Genomic DNA, 12,547 nt, shown 5'->3' on the forward strand with positions numbered 1-12,547 from the left:
TAAAGGTAGCCATGGAGCGCTCCTGACCAGAACCTAGGCGCCTCGTCACAGCCTGAGAAACTAGCTAGCCCTGAAGATAGAAAAATAAGCCTACCTTGCCTCAGAGAAATTCCCCAAAGGAAAAGGCAGCCGCCCACATATAATGACTGTGAGTAAGATGAAAATACAAACACAGAGATGAAATAGATTTAGCAAAGTGAGGCCCGACTTACTGAATAGAGGATAGGAAAGATAGCTTTGCGGTCAGCACAAAAACCTACAAATAACCACGCAGAGGGGACAAAAAGACCCTCCGCACCGACTAACGGTACGGAGGTGCTCCCTCTGAGTCTCAGAGCTTCCAGCAAGCAAGAAAAACCAATATAGCAAGCTGGACAGAAAATATAGGAAACAAAAGTAACATATGCAAAACTTAGCTCATGCAAGGCAGACAGGCCACAGGAACGATCCAGGAGAAAGCAAGGCCAATACTGGAACATTGACTGGAGGCCAGGAACAAAGAACTAGGTGGAGTTAAGTAGAGCAGCACCTAACGACTTAACCTCGTCACCTGAGGAAGGAAACTCAGAAGCCGCAGCCCCACTCACATCCACCAGAGGAAGCTCATAGACAGAACCAGCCGAAGTACCACTCATGACCACAGGAGGGAGCTTGACCACAGAATTCACAACAGTTCAGTAACGCCAGCTGCTCCCCTGCTGTGTGTGTGGCAATGTCTCCTGCTCCCTCCACATTCACATTACATCAGATATTAAACTTGCTCCAATTTTGCCTTGGCCTACACTATGCTTCTAGCATTGACCCCGGGATCCAACACTGCCAGTTGGTGCTCGGAAGTGTGGTCTGCACAGTCAACAGTTGCCGCTCTGTTATTGGGGTTCAGTAACGCCAGCTGCTCCCCTGCTGTGTGTGTGGCAAGTTCTCCACTCTGTTTCTCCTGTAATCCCAGGGTTCCAACACCGCCAGTTGGTGCTCGGAAGTGCTGTCTGCACAGTCAACACCTGCTGCCGTGTTATTGGGGTTCAGTAACGTCAGCTGATCCCCAGCTGTGTATCCGGCAATTTCTCCTGCTACCTCCACACTCACACTACTACAGAAATGAAAGGAAACCTGTCCCCCCCTGGCGTTTGTAACTGAAAGAGCCAACTTGTGCAGCAGTAATGCTGCACAAGGAAAAAATGGCTCTTTTAGTTATGCTCCTTGAACACGCTGAACTTAACACTTATAAAATGTGTCCCCTCATACCGTGAAACCGTCCCGGAGGTGGGACTTTCCTTCTTAATGAGACGCAGCACAGGCGTCATTCATACCCCCTTGGTGCCGCGCGCCACCTCCTCAGCATTGTTTGAATCTGTCCCATAGCAAGTGCTGTTATGATATCCATTGGCTATGCGCAGTTAGCGCTGCCCGTCTTCTGACATCATTTGGAGTCAGGCTGACTGTGTCTGTGCGGCCGCCCTGCCCGAGATCCTGCCCGAGATCCTGCCCCGCAGTGTCTTCTGACTTATTCACACTGTGGGGCTGGGATTCATGGGCATGCGCAGTGCATATGTTCACCTCTCACTCATCTCTTTCCGCCTTCTTCAGACTGTCCTGCGTCATGGCTGTGGCATGTGATTAGGGATCAGCTGACGCGGCACAGTCTGAAGAATGTGGAAGGAGATGAGTGAGAGGCGAATATATGCACTGTGCATGCCCATGAATCCCAGCCCCGCAGTGTCTTCTGATTTATTCACACTGCGGGGCCGGGATTCATGTGCATGCACAGTGAATATCTTTGCCTCTGGCTCATCTCCTTCCGCCTTCTTCAGACTGTGCCACGTCACGGCCGTGGCATGCGATTAGGGATCAGCTGACGCGGCACAGTCTGAAGAAGGTGGAAGGAGATGAGTGAGAGGCGAATATATGCACTGCGCATGCCCATGAATCCCAGCCCCGCAGTGTGAATAAATCAGAAGACACTGCAGGACTGGATATCGGGCAGCGCGGCCGCACAGGCGCAGTCAGCCTGACGTCAAATGATGTCAGGAGATGGGCAGCGCTAACTGCGCATGCCCAAGGTTTAAAATAACAGCGCAGGCTCTGGGACAGATTCAAACAACGCCGAGGAGGCTGCGCTCGGCGCCAAGGGGGTATGCATGACGGCTGTGCTGCGTCTCATTAAGAAGGAAAGTCCCGCTGCCATGATGGTTTCACGGTATGAGGGGCCACATTTTTTAAGTGTTAACTTCGGCGTGTGCAAGGAGCATAATTAAAAGAGCCACCTTTTCCTTGTGCAGCATTAGTGCTGCACAAGGTGGCTCTTTTAGTTGCAAACGCCTGGGGGGTTAAAGGTTCCCTTTCAACATGCTCCAATTAGGCCTCAGCCTACACTCTGTTTGTCATGTAATCTCTGGGCTACAACACCGCCAGTAGCTGCTCAGAAGTGTCTTTGGCACGGGTATTCCCTTCTGCCCAGCCTGGTTACAGCATGCCAGCTGTTTCCGGGTAGTGTCAAGGTCACTTTGCCTACAATACGTTGTCCTGTCGTGTTGCGGTCGGGTTAGCTGGCTCTATGGTGCCTGCAGTTTAGGTGCTTCCTATGTGGGCTGCGGGAACTGGCAATCAAGGCTGGTTCAGTAGTGCCAATAGGACAAGCTCCCCCTGTACGACTGTGGGTTTTCGGTAACTACGGCCGGCTCGCGGCCCAGCTATTTTTTCTTTCCTGTGGACCTTCTGCTGCCTATCTGAGTTCCAGCACCATTAGCTGGTTCTTAGGAAGACAATCTTGAATAGGTCCCCCTGGTTCCAGCACCGTCAGCTGGTTCCAGGCAGAGCCTTTGGCTTAGGTACCTTATTCTGGGTATCTGAGTTCCACCAACGTCTGGTGGTCCTTGGTAGCGCTTTATGGCACGGGTACCTCCTGCTTAGTAACCGGGTTCCAGTATCGTCAGCTGGTCCTTGGTAGTTCCATTGGCTGTTGTACCTTCTGCTACCCATCCGGGTTCTAGTACTGTCAGCTGCTTCTCGGCAGTGTCTTTTGCTCTTGCACCTTCTGCTCCCCATCCTGGTTCCTGTACCGTCAGCTGGTTCCGGGCAGAGCCTTTGGCTTAGGTGCCTCCTTCTGGGTATCCGAGTTCCACCAACGTCTGGTGGTCCTTGGTAGTGCTTTCTGGCACGGGTACCTCCTGCTTAGTAACCGGGTTTCAGTACCATCAGCTGGTCCTTGGTAGTTCCATTGGCTCTTGTACCTTCGGCTACCCATCCGGGTTCCAGTACCGTCAGCTGGTTCTCGGCAGTGTCATTGGCTCTTGTACCTTCTCCTCCCCATCCTGGTTCCAGTACCGTCAGCTGGTTCTAGGCAGAGCCTTTGGCTTAGGTGCCTCCTTCTGAGTATCCGAGTTCCACCAACGTCAGGTGGTCCTTGGTAGTGCTTTCTGGCACAGGTACCTCCTGCTTAGTAACCGTGTTCCAGTGCCGTCAGCTGGTCCTCGGTAGTTCCATTGGCTCTTGTACCTTCGGGTAGCCATCCGGGTTCCAGTACCGTCAGCTGGTTCTTGGCAGTGTCTCAGCCTTCTTGTACCTTCTGCTACATTTCCACGTTCAAGACCCTAAAGACGACGACCCTGAAGACCACCCCGATGACGACGATGACCCCGGAGATGACGACCCCTGAGACGACGACCCTGGAGATGATGACCCTGAAGAACACCCCGAAGAAGATGACGACCCCGGAGACGACGACCCTGGAGACGATGACTCTGGAGACGACAACCCTTAAGACCGAGAAGCAGAAGAAAAAGATGCTGCAGAACAAAAAGCAGAAGAACATTAAGCATAAGACTAAAAATCAGAGCAAAAGATATTATCTAAATTATAAGCAGAAGAAGACTAAGCAGTGTATGGGGGTGAGTCCATTCCTCCTTGTGGTGCCCCTGGAGAAAACCTGCTGAACGCGGACAAATCCTGTTGTAAATCTTTTGTGACAGGCAGAAGGAAGGTGTAATCTAAAACTTTTATAGATAACAACTACAGGAATGCCTGTCACAAATAAGAATATGATGAAGAAGAAGAATATGACGAATATGAAGAAGTATTATATGAAGAAGAAGAATAGTTGAATAAAAAGAATATGAAGAATGTTAAAAAAAAGAATAATAGGAAGAAGGTGAAGAAGAAGAAGATGAATAAGGTGAAGAAGAAGTTGATGAAAAAGATGCTGCTGCTGAGGATAATGAAGAAGAAAGTGTGGGAGAAGTAAATGAAGGTGAAGAGTATGGAAGTAGTGAAACATAAATATCTGACAAAATATAAAAATTTTTAACATAGTTAATATCTTTGTAACTCCGAACGTCTTTAAAAAAAAATACTGCTATTCCATTTGATTGGGCTAAATCTCTATGCCTTTAATGTCTCCTCCACCTCCCCCAATACATCCTACATTATTCTTAGTTGTTTTCCTTCAGGTAGAATTAACCTACAAGGAAAGAAAGAGTTTATTTTAATTCCGATATTTTTGTCTCATTGACTTGCATTGGTATCGGGTATCGGTATCGGCGATATCCGATATTTTTTGAATATCGACCGATCCAATCTGATACTGATACTTCTAGATATTGGAAGGTATCCCTCAACACTAATTGTAGCATTTCCCTTACTCCATCCATTCCACAGTCTGGTCTGTGTGAGGTCCAGAGCCCCCGCCATGTGCTCTTCAGGGAGACGACACTCCCAACACATGGGGCTCTCCAGGACCTTCCAGCACAGACCATTCAGGTCCACACTCAGAGCCCTTGTGACCCACACCCTGGTCACATTACATACCTGTAACTACTCCCCTAGATGGGAGTGTATGTGGCTAGTTTGACCCTCCCATCTCTCAGAACTAGCCCTGCCAGCCTCCCTAGTTAAACTACACATTTACATGTAGGACTACAGGTCCCATAACATCCTTACTTCAGGCTGATAGTTCAGAGTGTCCTCCTCTGCAACACACATACCGGCCATTCACACTAATGCCGGACTTTGACTCATCGCCACACTTATATTTGCGGTTGCCATGCATTCTTATGGCCACCATACGCCTCTATGCGCACTCTATGAAGCTCATACAGCGCCCCCCTACCTATAACATAGGTCCCTATACTACAGTATGTAGTATGTATGTAGTATGTATGTATGTAGTATGTTGTATGTATGTTGTATGTATGTAGTATGTATGTATGTATGTTTGCTGTATGGATGTATGTATGTTGTATGGATGTATGTAGAATGTTGTATGCATGTTGTATGTATGTTTGTTGTATGTATGTGGTATGTTGTATGTATGTTGTATGTATGTATGTAGTATGTATGTAGTATGTTGTGTGTTGTATGTATGTATGTTGTATGTATGTATGTTGTATGTATGTAGTATATAGTATGTTGTATGTATGTTGTATGTATGTGGTATGTTGTATGTATGTAGTATGTATGTATGTAGTATGTATGTATGTATATTGTATGTAGTATATAGTTTTTTTAGTTTTTTTTACATTCAACACATTAGCTGGATGATGGGACTACTACTGTCCCATCATTGGCTAATGTGTCAATCACTGCCATTGTAGCAGGCATAGCCCAATGGGACTTGTAGTCCCATCGGACGATGCCTGCACACAAACACAAAGACCCCCAGCAGGCCTCACAGACCCCCAAGAGGCCCGTACAGACCCCTGGCAGGCCGCACAGACCCCCGAGAGGCCCGTACAGACCCCTGGCAGGCCGCACAGACCCCCCGAGAGGCCCGTACAGACCCACGGCAGGCCGCACAGACCCCCGGCAGGCCGCACAGACCCCCGAGAGGCCCATACAGACCCCCGGCAGGCTGCACAAACCCCCGGCAGGCTGCACAGACCACCGAGAGGCCCGTACAGACCCCCGGCAGGCCGCACAGACCCCCGGCAGGCCACACAGACCCCCGAGAGGCCCGTACAGACCCCCGGCAGGCTGCACAGATCCCCAGCAGGCCGCACAGACCCCCGAGAGGCCCGTACAGACCCCCGGCAGGCCGCACAGACCCCCAAAAGGCCCGTACAGACCCCCGGCAGGCCGCACAGACCCCCGGCAGGCCACACAGACCCCCGAGAGGCCCATACAGACCCCCGGCAGGCTGCACAGACCCCTGGCAAGCCGCACAGACCCCCAAGAGGCTCTTACAGACCCCCGTCAGGCCGCACAGACCTCTGGCAGGCCGCACAGACCCCCAAGAGGCCCATACAGACCCCCAGCAGGCCGCACAGAACCCCGGCAGGCCTGCACAGACCCCCAAGAGGCCCGTACAGACCCCCGGCAGGCCGCACAGACCCCCGGCAGGCCACACAGACCCCCGAGAGGCCCGTACAGATCCCTGGCAGGCCGCACAGATCCCCAGCAGGCCACACAGACCCTCGAGAGGCCCGTACAGACCCCCGGCAGGCCCACACAGACCCCCCACGGTCCCACAAAGACATGCAGTGTCCTCCCACGCACCGCTTACACTCTTCCCCCTCTGGAACAGGATGTACAAGGAAAGAAAGGGCTTATTTTCACTCCGATATTTGTGTCCCATTGACTTGCATTGGTTTCCGGCATCGGTACCGGCGATATCCTATATTTTTTGGATATCGGCCGATACAATCCGATCCCGATATTTCTGAATATCGGAAGGTATCGCTCAATACTAGCTATTACACAATGATGAAGAATAGTCTGAGCTTTGGTGGCCAGATTGAAGAATGTGATATCTATAACATAATCCAGGGGCAATTTAGCTGTTAAGCATGGGAATGAAAAACTTTGGTATGGTTATTTATTCCCTTGAAGTGGATTGGCTTTACTACTGTGGCATGTCAGTGCATGCTTCCCCTAAATTGCTGCATGGTAAGCAGCTGGGGAGTTTCATGGTATCTATGAATCTCTGAATATTCTTGCTTAGCATTTCACCAAACTCTTACTATAGTCATTTGATTTTAAATAAAGTTTTGATCATTTGATTCCAAAATAAGTTTTGTATATTTTATTTTATTAGTTATGCAGCTTGAGTCATGTGCTAATGAATGTGGGTCCATCCCATATCCAGAAGTTTTGAAAAGACATGCTGCCTAAACAGCTAATATAATTGTGACCAAATGTTAGCGAAAAGAGCATAGATGATGGCAATAGATTTATATTAAAAAAAATCACATTTTGCACACATTTGAATTTCCTATGATTTCAACCATTGTTCTCAAAGAGTTATAAAATATAGATGGAGTCCAGTGAATGGTTATATATGTAGACATCTATGCTGATAAGTTATTACCTTGGTATCCACCATTACATTTACATAAGAGGCGTCCTGTTGTGTTACTACACGTTGCATAAGGAGAACAATCATTATCATCCTTACATGATGCCAGTGGTTCACAGTCATATCCATCACCTAGGAAAAGAATATAATAATAGCATATATACGGTAATATAATTGTAGAGCATGAGGTATAATGGTAAATAATGCTCAAAATGAAGATTTATTAGAGTATCCATAAATTACAACCCCTATTCTCAAAAAAATCGAGCACATAGAATACACATCAGAAGTTACAAGTTAGACATTTTTTACATTTCATTTGAAAACATTTTGGTAACTCATTTAGAAATTGATTTAAAAAACATATCTCAGAAAAGTTGGGACATCGGCCATGTCTACATTGTTTAGCATTGCCTCTTCTTCTTACAACAGTCTGTAAATGTCTTTACAGTGAGGAGACCAATTGCTGGAGTTTTGGGAGAGGAACATTGTCCTATTCTTGTCTGACGAAGGATTCTAGCTGCTCAACAGTCTGGGATCATCTTTGCCAGATTTTGTGTTTCATAATGCGCCATATGTTTTCTATTGGTGAAAATTCTGAACTGCTGGCTGCCAAATTCCTCTTTTGCATAGGCATGCTTTTGAAATGGATGCAATATGTGGTTTAGCACTATCTAAACTATGTAAGGCCTTCCCATACCAATAGAGATGCAGGTTTTTGTACTGTACACTGACAACAAGCTGGATAATCTCTCTTATCTTGAATCGACAGGACATGGTGACCGTGGTTTGCATAAAGAATTTACATTTTGATTCATCTGACCAGAGAACAATTTTCTATTTTATCTCAGTGCATTTTAAGTTTTCACACAGAGACGACAACAGCATATTTGGATTATGTTGATACATGACTTTATATTTGTATGACAAAGCTTTAAGGCAAGGTTCACATTGCGTTCATGTCATCCATTAAACGGACTACGTTACACCGCGGCATAATGCTCAGTAACGTAGTCCGTTAACGCCGTCATTGAAAGCAATGTCGCACGCATTGCTAGTGCACGCCCACAATGGGCGTGCGCTAGGGATGTGCCATCATTGAGTGACGGACCCTGAGACGCGGGCTGCAGCATTTCCGGGTCCGTCATTGCTAGCGCAGATAGAGCTAGGAGATGCTCCATCTGTGCTAGCACGATGCAAACGGCGGCACTTGCGTTACAGCAGCCTGTTAGTGTATGTGCTGAACGGGCTACTGCTAAAGCAGTGTGAACTAAGCAGTAGTGATGAGCGAATATATTCGTTAACTCGAGATTTCTCGAGCATGCTCGGGGGTCCTCCGAGTATTTTTTAGTGCTCAGAGATTTAGTTTTTCTTGCTGCAACTGAATGATTTACATCTGCTAGCCAGCATTAGTACATGTAGGGATTCCCTAGCAACCAGGCAACCCCCACATGTACTTATGCTGGCTAACAGATGTAAATCATTCAGTTGCAGCAAGAAAAACTAAATCTCTGAGCACTAAAAAATACTCAGAGGACGCCCGAGCATGCTCGAGAAATCTCGAGTAACGAGTATATTCGCTCATCACTATTGAAGAGGAATCTGTCAGTAAGATGAACCCTCCTAATCTGTCTTTATGTAGGGTTTAAAGTAAGCTCTGGGGGCAGATTCTCAGGGAGATCTGTGTTTGACCCACAGATCTTAATAGCTAATTTACATATGAGAAAAATGTGAATGTCAGCAGCACGGCGGCTCAGTGGATAGCACTGCAGCCTTGCAGCGCAGGAGTCCTGGGTTCAAATACCACCAAGGACAACATATGCAAGGAGTTATTATTTTTATTATTTATTTATATAGCACCATTAATTCCATGGTGCTGCACATGAGAAAGGGGTTACATACAGAGTTCTTACATTCTATGGGGGGCTGTATTACATCCTCTGGGGGCTACATTATATTCTATGGGGGGCTGTATTATATTCTATGAGGGGTGATTGCATCATACTCTATGAGGGGGCTACATTATATTTTATGGGGAGCTGCATTATACTATATGAGGAGGGCTGCATTGTATTCTTTGGAGAGTATACATTATATTCTACAGGGGGCTGCATTATGCTCTATGAGGGGGCTACCATATATATATGCAGGGGCTGCATTATGCTATATTAGATGGTGGCCTGATTCTAACGCATCGGGTATCCTAGAATATGTATGTAGTTTATTTATGAAGATTTAAGAATAAAGCAATGAATACACAGGATTGTCCGGGTAAAATATATACATTATCAGTGAAGCGTTGTTTAAATCCCGCGCCAATATCACTGATTGGTCACAGCTGGCAAGGCGCGACCAATCAGCGCAGCGGGGTTTAAATCTCGAGCCAATATCGCTGATTGGTCGCGGCTGGCCGGATGCGACCAATCAGCGAAGCGTGGTTCAAATCCCGCGCCAATTCGCAGCCGGACGGCGCCTGACGCTGATTGGTCGCGGCCTATCAGTGAAGCAGTGTTTAAATCCCGCACAAATATCGCTGATTGGTTGTGTCCAGCTGGGCGCAACCAATCAGCGCAGCGGGGTTTAAACCCTGAGCCAATATCGCTGATTGGTCACGCCTGATCAGTGAAGTGGTGTTTAAATCCTGTGCCAATATCGCTGATTGGTCGCGGCCGGCTGGGAGAGACCAATCAGTCAAGTGTCATTCAAATCCCGCGCCAATTCGCAGCCGGACTGCACCTGTCGCTGATTGGTCGCGGGCAGCTGGCGAGACCAATCAGCAGAACCGTGGTTCCAATCCCGGGCCAATTCGCAGCCGGACTGCGCCTGTCGCTGATTGGTCACGGCTGGCCAGCCGCGACCAGTCAGCGAAGCATAGTTCAAATCCTGTGCCAATTCGCGGCCAGACTGCGCCTGTCGCTGATTGGTTGCGGCCAATCAGTGAAGCAGTGTTTAAATCCCACACAAATATCGCTGATTGGTTGCGTCCAGCTGGGCGCGACCAATCAGCTCAGCGGGGTTAAAATCTCGAGCCAATATCGCTGATTGGTCGCGGCCGGCCGGATGCGACCAATCAGCGAAGCGTGGTTCAAATCCCACGCTAATTCGCAGCCGGACTGCGCCTGACACTGATTGGTCGCGGCCAATCAGTGAAGAGTGTTTAAATCCCGCATAAATGTCACTGATTGGTTGCGTCCAGCGGGGCGTGACCAATCAGTGCAGTGGGGTTTAAATCCCGTGCCAATATCGCTGATTGGTCGCGGCCGGCTGGGAGTGACCAATCAGTGAAGTGTGGTTCAAATCCCGTGCCAATTCGTAGCCGGACTGTGCCTGTCCCTGATTGGTCTCGCCAGCTGCCCGCGACCAATCAACGACAGGCACAGTATGGCCGCAAATTGGCCCGCGACCAATCAGCAGAACCGTGGTTCAAATCCCGGGCCAATTCGCAGCTGGACTGCGCCTGTCGCTGACTGGTCGCTGCTGGCCAGCCACGACCAGTCAGCGAAGCATGGTTCAAATCCCGTGCCAATTCGCGGCCAGACTGTGCCTGTCGCTGATTGGTGGCGGGCAACTGGCGAGACCAATCAGCGATGTGGGATTTCCGTTACAGACAAACAGACAGAATTAGACTATTATATAGTAGATACCCGATGCGTTAGAATTGGGCCACCTTCTAGTATTCATATAAACATTGGTGCTTACATTTATGTTTTAACCCATTGGACACACTGCCACTGCCATTTATTTTAAAAGTCAAAACTTTATTAGTCATCTATCGCTGTATGACAGCTTGTTTTCTACAGGATGACTTATAGTTTTCAAAGACACCATTTAATTAACCATATGATAAACTTAAAAACGGGGAAAAATTTTATTCTCTCCCTTACACACTATCCTCCATGTTGTTCTCTCCCTCACAGACTGTCCTCCATGTGATTCTCTCCCTCACACACTTTCATCCATGCTATTCTCTCCCTCACAGACTGTCTTCCGTGTTATTCTCTCCTTCACAGACTGTCCTCCGTGTTATTTTTTCCCTCACACACTGTCCTCCATATTATTCTCTCCCTCACAAACTGTCCTCCATGTTATTCTCTCCCTCACAGACTGTACCCCGTGTTATTCTCTCAAACACACACTGTCCTCCATGTTATTTTATCCCTCACAGACTGTCCTCCATGTTATTCTCTCCCTCACACACTGTCCTCCATGTTATTCTCTCCCTCACAGACTGTCCTCCATGTTAGCCTTTCCCTCACAGACTGTCCTCCATGTTATTCTCTCCCTCACAGACTGTCCTCCATGTTATTCTTTCAAACACACACTGTCCTCCATGTTATTCTCTCTCTCAGAGACTGTCCTCCATGTTATTCTCTCCCTCACAGACTGTCCTCAATGTTATTCTCTCACTCACAGACTTTCTTCCATGTTATTCTCTCCCTCACAGACTAACCTTCATGTTATTCTCATTCTAGTATATGTATGTAGTTTATTTATGAACTCTGATTGGTTGAGGCTGGCCGGGTGCGACCAATCAGCGACATGAGATTTTGGTTACAGACAAACAGACCCTTAGACAATTATATATATATATATATATATATATATATATATATATATATATATATATACAGTCATGGCCAAAATTTTTGAGAATGACACCAAAATTATATTTTCACATGATCTGCTGCCCTCTGGTTTTTATTAGTGTTTGTCTGATGTTTATATCACATACAGAAATATAATTGCAATCATATTATGAGTACCAATAGGTTATATTGACAGTTAGAATGAGTTAATGCAGCAAGTCAATATTTGCAGTGTTGACCCTTCTTCTTCAAGACCTCTGCAATTCTCCCTAGCATTCTCTCAATCAACTTCTGGACCAAATCCTGACTGATAGCAGTCCATTCTTGCATAATCAATGGTTGCATTTTGCCAGAATTTGTTGGTTTTTGTTTGTCCACCCGTCTCTTGATGATTAACCACAAGTTCTCAATGGGATTAAGATCTGGGGAGTTTCCAGGCCATGGACCCAAAATCTCTATGTTTTGTTCCATGAGCCATTTAATTATCACCTTTGCATTATGGCACGGTGCTCCATCATGCTGGAAAAGGCATTGTTGGGCGCCAAACTGCTCTTGGACGGTTGGGAGAAGTTGCTCTTGGAGGGCATTCTGGTACCATTCTTTATTCATGGCTGTGTTTTTAGGCAAGACTGTGAGTGAGCCGATTCACTTGGCTGAGAAGCAACCCCACACA

General features: G+C 47.3%; 1 protein-coding gene across 1 annotated transcript in view; it reads right to left on the reverse strand.

Moving 5' to 3' along the window:
- The window catches only part of LOC138638068 (mucin-4-like), a 305,885-nt gene that overhangs the window by 163,713 nt on the left and 129,625 nt on the right, over positions 1–12,547 (reverse strand). The window contains exon 14 of the mRNA XM_069727051.1: positions 7,301–7,420. Within this exon, the coding sequence (XP_069583152.1) occupies positions 7,301–7,420 (120 nt within the window). The remainder of the gene's footprint in view (positions 1–7,300; positions 7,421–12,547) is intronic.

This window comes from Ranitomeya imitator, chromosome 5 (genome assembly GCF_032444005.1).
Source record: "Ranitomeya imitator isolate aRanImi1 chromosome 5, aRanImi1.pri, whole genome shotgun sequence".
NCBI classification, from domain to species: domain Eukaryota; kingdom Metazoa; phylum Chordata; class Amphibia; order Anura; family Dendrobatidae; genus Ranitomeya; species Ranitomeya imitator.